At 46.7% G+C, this 19,946-nt stretch overlaps 1 protein-coding gene across 1 annotated transcript in view; it reads right to left on the bottom strand.

Annotated features, from left to right (window-relative positions):
* LOC311245351 (transient receptor potential cation channel subfamily M member 1-like) overlaps window positions 1-11,101 on the bottom strand; it is a gene marked incomplete at both ends in the record, with an annotated part of 77,959 nt that extends 66,858 nt beyond the window's left edge. Inside the window, 2 exons of the mRNA XM_084335194.1 lie at window positions 3,259-3,488; window positions 10,907-11,101. Of these exons, the coding sequence (XP_084191320.1) occupies window positions 3,259-3,488; window positions 10,907-11,101 (425 nt within the window). The remainder of the gene's footprint in view (window positions 1-3,258; window positions 3,489-10,906) is intronic.
* Between the last annotated feature and the right edge of the window lie 8,845 nt (window positions 11,102-19,946).

Genomic DNA, 19,946 nt, shown 5'->3' with positions numbered 1-19,946 from the left:
TTTAGAATTATCCCTGCAGCTAGATGTCAAGCTTGAACTGTTACGTATAACTCTCTGAACATGAAGAGTGGGGAATGGAACTCTCAAATCACAGTTGGCCTGGTCTGACAAATAACAGCAAATGTCCTCATACATTAACAAAGGCGGTCGGAATGTGAAATAAACATTCCTGAGAGTCATCGTTGTGTGATGAGTTGCATGACTACACTGTGGAATCTGTCACTCTTTCATACCAATATTATGACACATAATTATCTTTCTGCAGATGGATATTTTTGCTTCCCGCCAAGTTCAAATAATGCAAGCTATACTGCATAGTGTATCACATCTCCCAGACCCAGTACTATTATGCTCCTAGATATTTAAAGGAACCAAACAACCGAGGACGTGCTCTATCAATATAAATAGTTTTTCTATTACTTTATATATAATTACTCCATAGCTGCGACGGCTTGTAAAGGCTTTATCGTCAGGGTTAAGAGATTATGCTCACGGACATTTCTCTGATAAATCTGGATTGAGTGCAGCAACAGATCCAAGTCTCAGTCCAGTTTGATTTGACAAATTATATATCCAGCAACTCCCTCTACTGGCCACTGCATGGAATAGTCACACAAGCGAAAATAACTCGTGTAGCTATTGACAAACTGTGTGCTCACCTTGTTTACATCAGGGTCCCCCATTTTCAATTCATCATAACATATATGACACACACGACATACAGATAGACAGTACTGCTACATCAATACATTTATGACATACCAGATTTGCAAATACAGTACTGTTTGTGATACAAAAAGTGTCCAGAAAAGAGTGTATACATTTGACGTAGAAACTGTACATTGGAGGAGGTTGGGTAGGTGGGGTGGGGTTGGGGGGGGGGACTGTACATTGGAGGTGGGGGGGGGGGGGTTGGGTAGGGGGGGGGGGAGGGACACTGTACACTGTACATTGGAATACTGACAAAGCCATACTTGGTAATTTACTGTACAACTGGGTTAGGACATTTGTAGGGGCCAGTTTCGAATTGCAGTCTCCCGTAGGTGTTCTTTGAGAGTGTTTTTGAAAGTGGGTAGTGATTCACATTCCTTTACAGCTTTGGGTAGGGCGTTCCACATTGATGTGGCATAATTGCGAAACGTGTTTAGTCCCTTGTTTGAGCCGAATCTGGGTTTAACATGATTTGTGGAGTTCTCTCTGGTGTTGTGATCGTGGTTGTTAAAGTTAGAGGTTCTATGTAGGATTGCTAGTAACTGTCTAACTGCATATATAACTGTTTCCAATAGAGGGCGCTCTAGGAGGAGCCACTCATGATACCACCAGGTGGCGAGTATAAAAAGAGATGTCTCCTCCCCCTCTATCTCTTTCTCCACCAGCCTCTCAGTGAGAGGAGAACTCATGTGCTGCTGCTCATACCATGTGAATGAATAAACCACGCCAAAGGCTAAAGATAGAAACCATGCCTCTTGACCACATTATTGTCGCCCCATAGCCAGATTCTGTTAACAGGTTATGGGCCCAGATCACGCCGGGGCGAAATAATAAGGGTAGTGTAGCGACTATCCTGATGTCCTGGTAGACGCTCGGTTGGGTGCAGGGATTCCTCGTCTTTGACGCGCAATTAGAAAAAACACAATGTCGAGTCTGTGTCACCTGCCGTTGGGTGAAGTTCCCATTTAATTGAAGTATTTAACATAATACATGTGATGAGCCAAACGATAATTTCTGCATAATGCTGTTAATAATACTGAAATCGAGCAAGGGTACGTGCGTGTGTTCGTGCGGTAAAAACCGTGAGATCTCTCCGTCACCCATACACCTTGATTGACATAGCCTACACCTGTGCCTTTATTCAAAACCCATGCGCTCCGTGCTGCCACCCAGTGATGAACTTAACAAACTACAAACTTAACCCAAAAACAATCAAATAGCTCCTACAGGTAGCAAGCTTAGCTAAAGTATAGGCTAGGTTAGCACCGGGAGCACCGCGTGGCTAGACGCTAGGCCAACAAGAGCTAAAGCTACGCCTACGCCTACGCCTACGCTTTGCATCTTCTGGCCGCCTCAGACCTACTCCTATCCAAGCTCCGGGAGGGTCATCAAAGAGAAGTCGCCTATTCTCAGTCCTTGCCCCACAATGGTGGAATGAACTACCCACCCCAGTTAGGACAGCCGAATCACGTCCAATCTTTCGCCGTCGACTAAAGACGCACTTCTTCAACCATTATCTGAAAAAAAAAAAAAAAAAAAAAAACAATAAAAAAATCTAACCCTAACTAACCGTACTGTCATGCACTTGTCCTAATAAACTAACCTACACTGTAGCACTCAACACTTTGATGAACATTGTTGCTCAGCTGATAGAGTTGTGCCCTTCCTGATGGCTTGTCGTACAGAACTTGTAAGTCGCTTTGGATAAAAGCGTCAGCTAAATGACTAAATGTAAATGTAAAAATGTAAACCAAGAGGATGGCGACCAAGGGAAGGAGCAAATGGCCCTCATTCAATGCTCTGCTCTCCAACAGAGAGATTTCTTCCTTGAATGTTGCCTGCTGATTGAAGCGAACGATTGCAAGTTCTGCTCTGAAGAGGTCGCTTACAGATAGCGATTGATTTCCCACTGCATCTCTGGCCCTTTTCATTTCTTCTTCTACCTTGTCTGGTTGTGTGGGTGAGCCAGCAGTGGTTAAAGAAGCAACAATGTCCTTCCTCTTTCTCCTCAACTCCAGAAGAATAGTCTTGAGCCTAAGGAACCAGGCGACCGAGGTCTTGAGCTTAGTCCACTCAGAAAAGTAGTGCATGAGTATAGTAGTTGCATCTTTGGAATGTACAACAAGGTTCACCATTAGGTCTCTTTTGAAATCTGGATCTTCTGAGGAAACGGGCTTCGAATCAAAGGGTCTTGGCCAATCCACCTCTGGCATTCGAAGAAAGTCTGGGCCCTCAATCCATCGCCTACATGCCAGGAAGTTGTCTGCAGTCAGACCCCTGGAGGCTTCATCGGCAGGATTGTTCTTCGAGCTGATGTACCTCCACTGAACAACATTTGTTGCTTCCCTTATAGAAGCCACTCTATTTGCCACAAAGGTGTGAAATCATTTGGTTTCGTTGTTGATATACTTCAAGACGCTCTGACTGTCAGTCCAGAAGCATGACTCCTCCAACTGAAGTGGTAGTTCCTTCCTCAGCAGTTTATCGACTTTGACTGTGAGCACAGCAGCGGTAAGTTCGAGGCGAGGAATTGTTGTTTGTTTTAACGGTGCGACTCTGGCTTTACCCAGCATGAATGCAAGATGCACCTTCTTATCCTGGTTCTCCAGCCTCAGGTAGGACACTGTGCCATAACCATGGTCGCTGGCGTCTGCAAAATGATGCATCTGTGCATGTATGGGTCCTCTGAAGTCCTTTGGTTTAATGCAGCGGTCCACCTTGAGTTCCGCCACCTTTTCCAGGTCCAGAAGCCACCCTGCCCATTGTTGTGAGAATGTCTGTGGTATGGGGTCATCCCAAGACATGTTCCTTCGACACATTTCTTGCAACAACCGTTTTGGTGGCAAGGTGAATGGTGACAAGAACCCCAAAGGGTCATAGATGGAACTGACGATTGAAAGAATTCCACGTCTGGTGTGTGGTCGTTTTTCCACTGCAGGCTTGAATGTAAAAGTGTCACTTTCGGCACACCAATTCAAGCCAAGTGCCATTTCCACAGGAAGATTGTCTTGCTCCAAGTTCAGCTGCCTGGTTGTTTTGGACCGCTTTACCTCGGGAATAGATGACAGTACAGTCCAACTGTTGCTTGTCCACTTCAACAACTGAAATCCTCCCTTTGAGCATATGTCAGCAAGGTCCACCACCAACTGCATTGCTTCTTCCTCTGTGGGCAAAGATTTCAGACAGTCATCAACATAAAAGTTGTTGCAGATGGTGTCAGTCACTTCCACTTTGAAGTCATCCTTATTGTCAACCGCAGTCCTTCTCAAAGCGTAGTTGGCACAGCTCGGTGATGAAACTGCTCCAAAGATGTGCAGCCGCATTCTGTGTTCCACTGGCCTCTGTGATGTGTCTCCCATGGGCCACCACAGAAAGCGAAGAAAATACAAATGCTTTTCAGACACCTTTACTTGGTGGAACATCAGTGCAACGTTCTCCTGTCTGAACCTGGTTAAGACACCAAAGAGAGAGTTGGTGAGGTCAGGACCTTGCAAAAGTTGACAGTTCAAGGAAGTTCCTTTAAATGCTGCTCCACAGTCAAAAACCACTCTCAGTGTTTTCTTCTTTGGGTGGTACACCCTGTGATGAGGGAGATACCACACACTGCCATTTTTGCACTCCAACTGGTCTTGAGGCACCATTTCTCCGTAGCCGCTGTCGATCATCTGAGTAAGAAATTCTGTGTACTCATTTTGGTAGCTCTTATTTTGTTCAAACTTTCTTTTCAGACCCTGAAGGCGCTGTTCCACAATGCACCTGTTGTTTGGCATGGTGATGTCATCCACTTTAAAAGGCAAGTCCATGCAATAATGTCCTTCCTGCATGCAAATAGACTTCTCCAAGATCTCCATAAATCTCAGGTCCTCTCTTGACATCTCCTGCTTCTCCTCCAGTGACTTCTCGTTGAACTTTTGGTTGTACTGAGAGACCAACAGCTCCTCCAGTTTGACAATGGATATCCTATTGGCATATATGGTCGAGCAGCTTCTCTGACAACCACTATTACCCCTCAAAGGACCGTTGACGAACCCACCCCAATAGGGTCTTCACGGCATAAGGTCCATCACCTTGGCTGTTTATAATTTCCCAGGGTTCCATGAGTTGTGGTGCATTAGTTCCAATCAAAAGTTCAACATCAGCGTCCAATTCTGGATCCTGATACCCTTCAGATATTCCCATCTTTCAACATCTCGCTGAGTAGGGATGTTACTCCTTGAAACAGGGATTGTTTCCTGTGTGAATGTTTCTGGGAGCTCCATAAAGTGGTTACTTTCCAACTTGGACACCTCCAGTCCTGTAAGGATTTGGCTTTCGACTACCTTTTCTTGACCCATAGTGCGCATACGAATGTTGGTCTTTGTACCCTGTAGATTGAGCTTCTTCATAAGATGGTTGGTAGAGAAGGTTGCTGTACTTCCTGCGTCTAAGAAGGCGTAGGTCCACAGCACACCGTTTCCTTTCTTAGATCTTAACTGTACTGGAACGATGGAAAGGGTACAGTCGTGGTCTCCGGCCCCAGTACAATCACATGCCTGAAGAGACACAAGTGCATTACTGACTGGTGTTTCCTGTGACTTGGTCACCTTGTCTTTGTTGTGGATATGCAGAATAGTCGGGTGTTTAAGATTGCATTCATCACAGGTCAGACGATTTCTGCATTCCTTACTCATGTGACCAGCCTTTAAGCATCCAAAACAAATTCCTTTTCCTCTCAGAAAGTAGATTTTCTCCCTTTGAGACATTTTATTCAGTTTAAAACACTTGAAAAATGGATGCGACTCTTCACAATAAAGGCAGGACTCTGAGGACAACTCCTTAATTACAGTAGGCTGCTTTGGCATCATGTGCACTGTTGGTTTAGCAGTTTCAGCTTGGTTGGTTGCAATGGTTGTTATGAAACTGCTTCCTTTAATGCTACTCCTGGGTAGCGGCGCGCTCTTATTTACAGGCTTTATTGTGATGCTTGATCGTGCATCTGAAATGTCACCAAAAATGGGATGAGACAAGATTTTGACTTGTTTCTCTAAAAAGTTCACCATCTCTGGGAAGGTGGCCCTGAAGCCTTGCCGTTCTTGTATCTCACAAGCTGTAGACCTCCATCTCCACCCATACGAGGTGCAGCAGTGGAGGCTGTGAAAGCGTTTTGAGATTGATGCTTTAGAGTAGTGGTGAGAGACGTCCCAGTGTTTGGTTGCCACTGTGGCATGAGAGTAGTATTAGAGAGTAGTAGATGTTTTACTCTCTCCTGAAAGTGTATGTGCATATTCACCTTTGGTCGCACATCATATGTGGAAAAGATAGGTGGCGCTCTTGAGCCTTGATCCGAAGTCAGGGTGTTCTCCTTCGGCACAAATGCAGTTGCCTGTAGGTTGAATTGAGGTCTCAGCTCTTTAATTGATTTGCTCAGGTAGGAATTCATTCCATCTGAAGGGCCTTTCCTCCAACAACACTGCCTTCCAGCACAGAAAGTCTTGCAGTAACAACCGCCATTTGTGTATCAAGCTCCAGTTGCTCCTTAACTTTTCTGAGTTTCTCTTGTTCCTGTCTGAGTTTCTCCTCTTGTGCCTCTATTTCATGTTTCCTTTGCAGAGCAGCGGTTTGCTCCATTAATGCGGCTTTCTCTGCCATGGCGTTTAAGCGTGCAGATGCAGTACTAGGACCTGATGCAGTGGTGGCCGGTGCATTCTACTCCATGAGGGGCGCTATACCAAACATTTTGCAAACATGTACCACGCATTGGCGAATATTTAAGTAGGTACAACTATCACCATTGCCATCAATCAATATATGATCACAGTCAGTCAAATGCAGCCACGCTTCCAATATGCCCTACACAAACACACGCATATCTCTCTCTCTCTCTCTCTCTCTCTCTCTCTCTCTCTCTCTCTCTCTCTCTCTCTCTCTCTCTCTCTCTCTCTCTCTCTCTTCTCTCGCTCTCTCTCTCTCTCTCTCTCTCTCTCTCTCTCTCTCTCTCTCTATTCCCTACCCCCCCCCCTCTCTCTCTCTCTCTCTCTCTGATCCATGCAAAAATAATCACTTATGTATATCTTGTCCTTTTTAACAAGTTACCATTCATTGTCCGGGTCATTATGGCCCCCCCCCCCGCAGCGAAATTAATTAGTTCAACACAACACAGCATCGCTCTAACAGGGAGAGAGAGAGAGAGAGAGAGAGAGAGAGAGAGAGAGAGAGAGAGAGAGAGAGAGAGAGAGAGAGAGTGAGAGAGAGAGAGAGAGCGAGAGAGAGAGAGAGAGAGAGAGAGAGAGAGAGAGAGAGAGAGAGAGAGAGAGAGAGAGAGAGAGAGAGAGAGATATCGCAACTCTCACTTGTTAAGTTGAAACGCACCACTGTCCAGCAGGCAGAAGGGCTTGATAAAGTATTCCACTGTCCAGACTGTGTTGATGTCCATCCATGTCCACTGCATCCATATATAGCTTATTGTTAGCCAAGTTAGGCAACAAGTACTGTGAGTGACGAGCTGTGTCTTTGCCCATTTCCGCGTCGAACAGCCTGCAAACTACCTGGCGTTCCTATCGCCCTGCTCTAAGACAAACTCTAACCTTAACCAACTTTGAAAGAGTGCCTAAGCTTAACCGTCGAAAGAACTTGCCGTCACGCTCTAAGACAAACTCTAACGTTACCTTAACCTACTTCGAACAAAGAGTGGCTAAGCTTTCCCAGTGTAGAACTGGCGTCGGCCAATCAGAGGAGCGTCTCCGAGAAATGCGGACGGAAATTATTGACGCTGCTTGCTTAGATGATAATAGATCGCTTGGAAACGCGCCCGGTTTCCATCATAATACATCATTTCAACGCACAGCGAATTACGCACTGATTGGCTGCGACAGTACAGCGATGAAACCAGTGCACGCCCACTGTAAGCGCTATGCGTCTAGCCCAGGAGAAATGCGGCTATGGAAAGTATAGAGGCGGTATTATTCTCTAGCAGACAGTCACTTCCTGTTCATGAAAACAATTATTTATATTTGATATATTAACGTTATATTGTGCATTGGAAACACAAACATACTTAAAATGAGTAAATATTATTCATTTTAAACATGTTTATTTGATTTCTAGGGCTCATAAAAAAAATAAAAAAATAAATCTTCTTCTTCTCTCTTTTAACCAGGGAGGGCGGCGCTCTAGCGCCCCTATTGACCAGCCGCCACTGACCTGATGCTCTACTGGCATTGCTTCTTCTGCTTGACCTTTTATTAGACACATTAGACACACTGTCTCCAGCTTTAATTTCCTCATGCAAATCAGATTTCATTTTTTCCATTTCAGCATTATCATCATTGTCCTGAAAAATCCCATTTTCGCTCAACCATGTTGACACTTCATTTACAAATGTATCATTTGTTTCCTTTGTTGCATAAAACCATTCGTCCTGCTTTCTCTGCGTATCCTCAGTTGTAGGACACTCAGTCATCAATGTATTATGTGCCTCAGAGGCAACTTGACATAGGGCTTTGAACTGTTTTAGACTTTGGTGCACAAGATTTACATTGTCGTTGGAAACTAAAAGAGTGATGATTTTCCTTTTCAATTTCCTTGCTTGTGTACAATATGCATTCCTGTCCGTTTGGAGCCTTTCAATCATAATTGACAATCCCTTTAAAGAAGGCTTTCTTATTCTTTTTTTCACAAACACTTTGCCCTTCTGTGGGCTCCACAATATCATGTTGTGAATCCATTTTCGATTATACGTACTGTTCCTTTAAGACTGGCGCGACAATCTCTTTCGTGAAAAAAAGTCAATACAATAATAACAAACTTGAAAGCAGTCAATTATCCTCACAGTCACAGTAGCCCAGTTTCTGACTGCGGTCAAGTGAGCCGTCTTTCACTTTTGCGTGGTCAAACCAGCCGCTCCTGTTTTTTGAGTGCGAGATTAGTTCCAGGTTTACGGTAATGCATTCAGTCTACATTTCAATGCTGCTCCACCAGCAAGCAACCCATACACCTCCTTTGGTGTGATCTTTCAGGATGATGATCCGTCCGTCATTATCCAGAAGCAGCAATCCAAGGCAGGTTCCAAAGTCCTCCATTGTCCAGGTAAGATCGGGGTTTTTACTTGTGTAGCGACTATCCTGATGTCCTGGTAGACGCTCGGTTGGGTGCGGGGATTCCTCGTCTTTGACGCGCAATTAGAAAAAACACAATGTCGAGTCTGTGTCACCTGCCGTTGGGTGAAGTTCCCATTTAATTGAAGTATTTAACATAATACATGTGATGAGCCAAACGATAATACTGAAATCGAGCGAGGGTACGTGTGTGTGTTCGTGCTGTAAAAACCGTGAGATCTCTCCGTCACCCATACCTAGATACCTTGATTGACATAGCCTACACCTGTGCCTTTATTCAAAACCCATGCGCTCCGTGCTGCCACCCAGTGATGAACTTAACAAACTACAAACTTAACCCAAAAACAATCAAATAGCTCCTACAGCTCCTACAGCAAGCTCCTACAGCAAGCTTAGCTAAAGTATAGGCTAGGTTAGCACCGGGAGCACCGTGTGGCTAGACGCTAGGCCAACAAGAGCTAAAGCTACACCTACCATCAACCAAGAGGATGGCGACCAAGGGAAGGAGCAAATGGCCCTCATTCAATGGAAAAGCAGAGGACTACGAGCTCTGGGAAGAGCACATGTTATGCTGCATGCACGGTGCGGGACTGAAGGCGACGATCTTGACAGCCCCCACGGGACCACTGACGGCGGAAGAGCAAGCCCTGGACGACCAGCGTAACGCAGACGCGTACTGTGAGTTAGCGCCACTGCTCGACGACACAAGCTTGGGGCTGATATTCCGCGACACTAAAGACAAAGGCCGACAAGCTTGGGGCTGATATTCCGCGACACTAAAGACAAAGGCCGAGAAAGCCTGGGGGTGTTGAGAGAGCATTACATCGGGCGAGGAAGACCCCGAGTCGTGGCCCTCTACATAACACTAACGGGACTGAGGAAGGGGCACACCGAGACTGTGACCGAATACGTCATCAGAGCTGAGCAGTCCATGACGGCATTGAAGAGTGCAGGAGAAGCACCAAGCGATGGGCTAATGATGGCGATGATGATGAGAGGATTACCGGAGCTGTACAAACCGTTCACACTCCTGGTAACACACGGTTCAGCGGACATAACGCTGGGACAGTTCAAGGCCAAGTTAAGAAACTTCGAGGCCTCAGAAGATACCCACCCAGCCGCCGCGGAGGCGGGAGAGAGGGTGCTGAGCGACGCCAAGGGAGAGGACCAGGGCCACGGCGGAGCTGGCGTGTTGGCGATGCAGAGTTGTAGAGCCTGACGGTACACGGTTTGACATAAAGATGTACCAGAGAATGTATTATCTGCAAACAAAGTGTAATGACAACGACAAGTGTAATGATAATAATGATATGTGTAGCGTGACGGTCAGTCACGATATTCAGACATGGCACGAGATTATGGGTCATTGTAATTACGAGGATATCCCTTGTGCAGTTACTTTTCTGATGGCCTTTCTCTCCACATCGCCAACACGCCTGCTCCGTCGTCCTCTTCCTGGTCCTCTTCCTTGGTGTCGCTCGGACCTTTAGCGCCCTCTCTCTCGCCTCCGCGGTGGCTGGTTGGGTATCTTCTGAGGCCTCGAAGTTCCTTAGCTTAGCCTTGAACTGTCCCAACGTCATGTCCGTTGAACCGTGTGTTACCATGATTGTGAACGGTTTGTACAGCTCCGGTAGTCCTCTCATCATCATCGCCATCATTTACCCATCGCTCGGTGCTTCTCCGGCACCCCTCAATGACGTCGTGATTCGCTCCGCTCTGTTGACGTATTCGGTCACAGTCTCGGTTGGTCCCTTCCTCAGGGTCGTCAGTGCTATGTAGAGGGCCATGACTCGGGGTCTTCCTCGCCCGATGAAATGCCCTCTCAGTACCGCCAAGCTTTCTCTGCCTCTGTCTTTAGTGTCGCAGAATATCAGCCCCAGGCTGGTGTCGTCGAGCATCGACTCTAACTCACAGTACGCGCTGGCATTCCGTTGGTCGTCCAGGGCTTGCTCTTCCGCGGTCAGTTCTCCCATGGGGGCCGTCAGGATCGTCTCCTTCAACCCCGTACCGTGCATGTAGCATAGCATGCGCTCTTCCCAGAGTTCATAGTTCTCTGCTTTTCCATTGAATGGTGGCCCTTTGTTCCTCCCTCTGGCTGCCACGCGTTCCAAGGTGGGGTTCTCCCCCTCGCCTCCGCCGTGCTCAGCATGCTCTGTCTCCCCCGGTGCCGCCTCCTCGGGGCTCTGCTCGCTGCTCTCCGGGCTTGTCCGCTTGTGCTCCAGCAGCTCGTCAGCGGGGTCGATGTCCATCATGCCCCGCTTCCTCTTGACACGCAGGATCATCGTGTTGGATTCCATGTTGCTCTTGTTGGCCTAGCGTCTAGCCGCGCGGTGCTCCCGGCGCTAACTTAGCCTATTCTTGGGGAGCGACGACGCCTCCCTTGCGGACCAGCTCAACATCTTCTACGCGCGGTTTGGTGCAAACAGTGGCACTGCTAGCCCAACGGCTAGTGACGTCACTGGTGCGCCGGCTGCTGTGGAGGGGGGGGGGCATCCGCGGGGGGGCGGGGACGCTCTCTCATTGACGGTACACAGTGTGAGAAGAGCATTTATGCAGGTGAACACCAGGAAGGCTGCTGGCCCAGATGGAATAACAGGACGCATACTTAAGTCCTGTGCCAACCAGCTAGCCCCTGTGTTCACCGCCATATTTAATCAATCCCTGGCGGAGTCGGTGGTCCCTGCCTGCTTCAAGATGTCTACCATCATCCCTGTACCGAAGAAACCCTCCCCAACATGTCCAAATGACTACAGACCGGTGGCACTCACCTCTGTGGTCATGAAATGTTTTGAGAGGCTGGTCAAGGACCACATTTGTGCCTCCCTCCCCAGTGATATGGACCCTATGCAATTTGCATACAGGACAAACAGGTCCACTGACGACGCGGTCTCCCAGGTACTGCACAGCACCCTCTCCCACCTTGACCGTCAGAAGGGGGGCTATGTGAGACTGTTGTTCATTGACTACAGCTCAGCGTTCAACACCATAGTCCCCACCAGACTGGTGGACAAGCTGATCGAGCTGGGTCTGAGCTCCGCCCTGAGCGCCTGGGTACTGGACTTTCTGAGTGAAAGACCCCAGGCGGTCAGGGTGGGGGGTCAGACCTCCAACACCATCACCCTGAGCATCGGGTCCCCCCAGGGCTGTGTTCTAAGCCCCCTGCTGTACTCACTCTACACACACGACTCTACACACACGACTGTGTGGCCAAGTTCAGCTCCAACTCCATAGTGAAGTTCGCAGACGACACGGTGGTGGTGGGGCTGATCTCGGACAACGACGAGAAGGCCTACCGGGAGGAGGTTGAGGTACTGGAACGCTGGTGCCAGGACAACAGCCTGCTCCTGAACATTGGTAAAACCAAGGAGCTGATCGTGGATTATAGGAGAGGACAGCAGGAGACACACACACCACTGATGATTAACGGGGCTACCGTGGACAGGGTGAGCAGCTTTAAGTACCTGGGGGTCCACATCTCAGAGGATCTGACATGGTCAACACACATAGACACAGTAGTAAAGAAGGCGAAACAGCGCCTCTACCACCTGAGACAGTTAAGGAAGTTCAGAGTATCGGGGAAGATACTCCAGTCCTTCTACTCAGGAGCTGTAGAGAGCATCTTGACCGGAAACATCACTGCCTGGTATGGAAACAGCACGGCACAAGACAAGAAGGCCCTACAGAGAGTGGTGCGCTCAGCCGAGCGTACCACGGGTATTGCACTACCTCCCCTGCAGGTTCTATACAACAAGAGGTGCAAATCCAGAGCCTGCAGGATAATGAAAGACCCTCACCACCCCAATAACAGCCTGTTCCAGCTGCTGAGGTCAGGCAGACGCCTGCGAACCCCAGCTACTAGGACAGAGCGGCTTAGGCTCAGCTTCTTCCCCCAGGCCATCAGAGTCCTGAACAATGAACATTGAGTACCACTGTAACACTTTAGCATGAGCGGGCACACACTCAGGCCGCACGCACCCTCACTTATTGCCAAAAGGAAAGGCCACTTTAAATTAGTATTAGCAACAGTAACAGTGTATTGCACTACTATTACTACTACTGTTAACTGTCAACTGTTACCCGTCATTGCACAAATTTATTGTTACCTGCTACCTGTTATTGCACAATTTTATTGCACACATTTTTTGTATTGGATTCTATTATATGTTGTACCAATTGCACATCGTTGCGGGCAAGACCACCCGCATTTCATTGTATATCCGTATGCCGTGACAAATAAAACTCTTGACTTGACTTGACTTCTTATTATTTCGCCCCGGCGTTATCTGGGCCCATAACCTGTTAACAGAATTCGGCTATAGGGCGACAATAATGTGGTCAAGAGGCATGGTTTCCAGTCTTTGGCCTTTAACTGGCTTGATGTGTTTATTCACAGAGTGGGAGCATTTACACATGAGTCCTCTCTTACTGAGGGAATGGGGGAAGAGTACAAACAGAGAATCAAAAGTACTCCTGTAGTCTCACGAGAGGTGCAGAAATGGGATTTGACGTCGGGGGAGACGCTCCAGTCTGCGTTTGACTGCACAGACTGGAATGTGTTCCGCGACACAGATAACATTAATGTCTACACGGAGACAGTGCTGGACTATGTTTGTACTTTGGTGGAAGAAACAATCCCCACTACCAAAATGAGAGTTTACCCAAATCAAAAACCCTGGGTAGACAAATCCGTCCGTGAAGCTCTGAGAGAGCGCACCAAAGCATACAACGACGGCCTAGTGGCAGGCAACATGAATGACCACAAGGTGGCGCGATACAACGTAAGGAGGACAGTGTCAGAGGCCAAACGGCGCTACAGGGATAAAATTGAACTCCAGTTTGAACAAGCTGACTCTAGAGCTATGTGGCAGGGGCTCAAAACGATGACAGACTACAAAGGCGCCTCCCTCAAACTGAACAGTGACATCTCCTTAGCAAATGACCTCAATACCTTCTATGCAAGGTTTGATGCTGGTAATAACAACACCAGCTCACAAGCCACGGCAATGGGGGGGGGGGGGTCGGCTGCTGATGGAGGCGCAGTGTTCAGGGTAACAGAGCATGAGGTGAGGCGGACCTTTAAAAAAGTGAATATCAGGAAGGCAGCAGGTCCGGACGGCATCCCCGGCCGCGTCCTAAAAGTCTGTGCCGACCAACTGGCCCCAGTATTCACTGACATATTTAACCTGTCCTTAGAACAGGCTGTCATCCCCACCTGCCTGAAGAAGTCCACTATTATCCCTGTACCCAAAAGATCCAAGCCTGCTTGCCTCAACGACTACCGCCCTGTAGCTCTCACCTCCATAGCCATGAAGTGCTTTGAGAAGCTAGTAAAGGGCTACATCTGCTCCTCCCTCCCCATCAACATGGACCCCCTGCAATTTGCATACCGCCCCAACAGGTCCACGGAGGACGCCATAGCCCATGTGCTGCACACAGCAGCATCACACCTGGACAAGAGGCAGGGGAACTATGTGAGAATGCTATTCATCGACTACAGCTCGGCATTCAATACCATAGTCCCCTCCATACTCATAGCCAAGCTCAGGGACCTGGGCTTGAACTATGACCTCTGCCAGTGGGTCTTGGACTTCCTGACTGGCAGACCCCAGGTGGTGAGAGCAGGCAACTGCACCTCCTCATCCATCACCCTCAACATAGGGGCCCCCCAGGGCTGTGTTCTGAGTCCCCTCCTCTACTCCCTGTACACACACGACTGTGTGGCTCAGCGGAGTAGCAATACAATCATCAAATTTGCTGACGACACAGTGGTGGTGGGCCTGATCTCTGCCAACGACGAGAGGGCCTACCTGGAAGAGGTCAAGGTCCTGGCGGGATGGTGCCAGGAAAACAGCCTCTCCCTGAACGTCAGCAAAACAAAGGAGATGATTGTGGACTTCAGGAGGTCGGGGGTCAAGGACTACAGCCCCCTCAGCATCGACGGGGCACCGGTTGAGAGAGTCAACAGCTTTAAGTACCTCGGAGCCTACATATCCGAGGACTTGACATGGACCACACACATTGACAGTGTTGTGAAGAAGGCACGACAACGCCTCTACTTCCTCAGGCGCCTAAGGAAGTTCCAAGTCAGTCAGAAGATCCTTAAGAACTTCTACTCATGTACAATAGAGAGCATCTTGACCGGCAACATCACCTCCTGGTTTGGGAATAGCACTGCACAAGACCGAAGCAGACTACAAAGAGTGACACGTTCAGCCGAACGCACAATTGGAGGGGGGCTCCCCACCCTCCAGAACATTTACAACAAGCGGTGCAAGGGGAAGGCTAAGAGAATCATCAAGGACTCCAGCCACCCGAACAACTGCCTCTTTGAACTGCTGCGGTCAGGCAAGCGATACCGGAGTCTCAAGGCGAGCACAGAAAGACTCAGAAGAAGCTTCTATCCCCAGGCCATCAGGCTGCTAAACGAACAATGAACACTACACAACAACAACCACCAAACGCACATAGCACACACATCCACACGCACACACTCACTTTAAACAAACACACTGTAGCACCCACTCCACACACTTTATAGCACACACCCACTTTAAACAAACACACTGTAGCACCCACTCCCCACACTTTATATTTATTGATGAAGGATTGCACTACAACTCGTACACCTTACTGTAAATTGTACCTAAATTGTACCTCATCCCATTTCTGCTTTGCACTATATAGTACTGTACATTAGTACACTGCATAGTATTGTATATTATATGGTAACTCAGAACATTGTACATATGTCTATACCGAACACTGTGACCTCATTTTCTTCTTCTAAATTACATGCTATACTATGTTATTTGATACTATCTTGTCTAGCACAGTCTCTGGAGCGTAACAGTAAGAAGCATTTTGTATGAAAGTATTCTGTACTTCTGTATGACAACTATTAAAGAAACTTGAACTTGAAACTTGAAGAGAGAGAAAAGGGGGAGGATACACAAATACTTATACTCGTCATCTAGTAGTACCCCAGAGTACCTCCGCCTAGAACACCCTCCAGTGGACACAGATATACATGCAGTTAGATAGGCACTAGTGTGAACAGTTACATATGCAGTTAGACATTTACTAACAATCCCACACAGAGTCTCTAGCTTCAACACTCTTGACCACATTATTGTCGCCCCATAGCCAGATTCTGTCAACAGTGGTATTCACTGACCTTTGGGAAGTATTTTGACATGTACATGGGTACCTTGGTCGTGTAGTGTATCTTGTAGACCAGGCCCATTGCAAGTTGCTGTACTCTGTCGTCTACTCTAAGCCATCCTAGGTTGTCAAAGTGGGCAGGGGTGAGGTGGGTTCTAGGAGTCAGGTCAAGCAGTAGTCTGACTAGTTTGTTTTGAGATGTTTGTAATTTGGTTTTTAGTGCCTTTGAGGTGCTTTGGTACCATGAGGTGCAAGCATAGTCGTAGTACCCTTGAATGAGTTGATTTATTATGAATTACCTGAGAGTAATCAACTTCCAACAGGGGAACATACAACCAAATAGCAAACAGCATATTATGCAGGTGTGATCGTCTCACAAACAGACTCTCGCCTGCTTATGTATAAGCTGATCAAATCAACAAAATTCTCCTTTGCTCAGATAGAGCGCCACATGCATGCAACTTGTACATATGAAGGTACCTACAGCAGATGAACGATTTGAACACTCTGGAAGAGATAAAACGACGTTGCACAAATCCACGCTACAAACAAACAAACAAACAAACAAACAAAGCAACTACCACGTCAAAACTGGGCATCAAAATACAGCTTTACCTGTTTCAGACTGTGAAGACAGAACTGACTGATTCCCTTAGAACAATAAAAATGCACACAAAAAACAGCAAACCGGTAAGAGACAACTCCCCTTCTCTGTCTCCCTCCAGCCCGTGGGCATTGGTTCAGTGTTTTTTTTTTTTTGCCTCTCTCTCTCTCTCTAAGAATGGATCATGCCTAATTTCCCCATCGTAAGCAGACACAAAGGAGCTTTATTATCTGTGGCAGGCTTTGTGGGTGTCAGTTGAGGAGCTTACTACAGGAGGAGGTGCAGTGGTCAGGGCAGGCTTTGTGGGTGTCAGTGGAGGAGCTTACTACACTACAAAATATTAAGAAACGATGTAAACACATCGTTTGCACATCTGCAAAAAAAAATCAAAACTGAGGAAAACAAAAACAAACCCTGTGAACTTTGGAAATTACTCAACAACCAACTAGGCTGCAGTAAAAAACTAAAAATCTGATTTACAAATATAAACATAAAGACAGAAAACACTCTCATCACAGACAAGCTGGATGTGGCCAATTACTTAAACATTTTCTTTACAAACATAGCCACAACACTGGTTAATCAACTACCCTCCCACTCAGGGCATTTTGGGGTAGAACACATCCTAGCCTTCTACAAAAACCTAGGGGTCCGCAAAGACAACTTCAAACTTGAAATGGTAACAACAGTTGAGGTACTCAAAAAAACTGAGCGCCCTCCAACCTAACAAGGCCACTGGCCATGACAATATCCACTCCAAATTCCTCAGTAGCCGCCATCACCCCAGTCATCACCCACATAATGAACCTCTTCATAAAACAGGGATACATCAAAATTGCGAGAGTGACCCCCCTGTACAAAAAAGGCAGCAAATTAGACCCAGGCAACTACCGCTCTGTTTCTATTCTTACCTCCATCTCGAAAGTCATCTAAAAAATTGTCTACGAACAGGTCAAAAAGTACCTTGTGGAAAAAAGCGAATCTACGAATTCCAATCTGGCTTCAGAACATCCCACTCCACTGACACATGCCTTCTCTATTTGAAAGACCACATCAAACAAGAGGTGGACGCAGGCAAATACTGCGGCATGGCATGCTGGACCTCCAAAAGGCTTTCGACACTGTCAATCACTCCATTTTGATTGACAAGCTAAAAGCAATTGGTTATGATAGTTCATCAGTGAGCTGGATGCAATCCTACCTTGAGGGGAGAGAACCGATGGTGGAGGTAAACTGTACACTACCCCCCCCCCCCCCCCCTCCCAGTGAGCTGTGGTGTTCCACAAGGAAGCATACTAGGACCGTTACTGTTCCTAATTTATGCAAATTACATGTCATCAGCTTGTGACTGCAACTTGTTCCTGTTCGCGCACGACTCAGCCCTGTTGGTATCTGACAGGGACAAATTGCAGATTGAAAAAGCCCTCAGCTCTGAACACGGCAGAATCTGCACCTGGCTCGCTGATAACAAACTATCATTACACCTGGGTAAAACAGAGTCCATTCTCTTTGGATCAAATAACAAACTCAGCAAGGCCAATGGCTTCTCTGTTACAGTGGGTGACAATATTGTCACACGGAAAGATAAAATTACATACCTGGGTTCCATCCTAGAAGCAAATCTTTCCTGTGACAAAATAACAACCAATGTAATAAAAAAAGTCAACCAACGAACAAGATTCTTGTACCGGATCTCCTCTCTGGTAAACAAGAATACCCTGAAGACTCTGGCAGGAGCACTCATTCAAGGGTACTACGACTATGCTTGCACCTCATGGTACCAAAGCACCTCAAAGGCGCTAAAAACAAAATTACAAACATCTCAAAACAAACTGGTCAGACTACTGCTTGACCTTACTCCTAGAACCCACCTCACCCCTGCCCACTTTGACAACCTAGGATGGCTTAGAGTAGACGACAGAGTACAGCAACTTGCAATGGGCCTGGTCTACAAGATACACTACACGACCAAGGTACCCATGTACATGTCAAAATACTTCCCAAAGGTCAGTGAATACCACGATCACAACACCAGAGGGAGCTCCACAAATCATGTGAAACCCAGATTCGGCTCAAACAAGGGACTAAACTCGTTTCGCAATTATGCCACATCAATGTGGAACGCCCTACCTAAAGCTGTAAAGGAATGTGAATCACTACCCACTTTCAAAACCACTCTCAAAGAACACCTACGGGAGACTGCAATTCGAAACTGGCCCCTGTAAATGTCCTAACCCAACCCCCTCCAATGTACAGTAATTTACCTAGTATGGTTTTGTCAATATTCCAATGTACAGTTTTGCTTGTTTGTACAGTGTTTCCCCCCCCCCAACCCCCTCCAATGTACAGTAAATTACCTAGTATGGTTGTCAATATTCCAATGTGCAGTTTTGCTTCTACTGTTGTACAGTGTTTCTCCCCTGTCATATATGTCCTGATGAATTGAAAATGGGGGACCCTGATGTAAACAAGACGAAAGTCTTTCTCTGGTCTGCATCCCCTTAACAATTGTGTGTATTGAGCTGTACTGTATTGTACCCATTCTGCAATCTGTTAATAAAGTTTTCAATCAATCAATCAATCAATCAATCAATCAATCAATCAAAACTGTAGTTCAGCCCCAGCGCGTCTGTAGCCAAAATATATTTATATTTATACAGTACGACAAGGGCATGCTTTCATTCATAGTGTTAATGTGTGACCTGGAATTGTTTTTATTTATTTAGAACAGTCTCTGGGGGGTGGCTCTGTTCTTGTTTTTGGATTGTAACACGTACCCGCGTCTACCTTCTCCATGTTGTGTGTTTTGTTGTTAGTGTCGTTGACTCGTCTTTAACTTTGTATGCAGCTGTCTTGGCCAGGTCTTCCTTGGAAGAGAGATCCTTGATCTCAAGGGATTACCTGGTAAAAATAAAGGTGAAATAAATAATGAAAACATTAATATTTAAAATGTATTAAATTGTTTTAAGGCATTACGTTGAAATAAAAATAAAAATGAAAAGACAATGAAGAAAAACTACAATTCATTATTCATTCATAGTTTAAAACTTTATGAATAAGTGGCAGTAACATCTCAGATGAGGTATCGATACACATAGGCAATTCTCTACTAATTATGTAAAGTGGCTCAGGAGGTAGAGCAGTTGTCTGGTAATCAGAAGGTTCCTGGTTAGATTCCGGCTCCTCCCGGCAGCGTGTCGAAGTGTCCTTCTCAGCAAGACACATAACCCATAACTGCTGCTGATGAGCAGGTTGGCACCTTGCATGGTTGCCTCTGCCATCAGTGTATGTGAATGTGTGAGTGAATGTGTGAATGTGAGGTAAAGCGCTTTGGATAAAAGCACTGTATAAATGCAGTCCATTTGACCAACTACAGT

This window comes from Notolepis coatsorum, assembly GCF_963971535.1.
Source record: "Notolepis coatsorum genome assembly, chromosome: 18".
Lineage (NCBI taxonomy): Eukaryota > Metazoa > Chordata > Actinopteri > Aulopiformes > Paralepididae > Notolepis > Notolepis coatsorum.
This window is presented reverse-complemented; position numbering and strand designations above follow the sequence as displayed.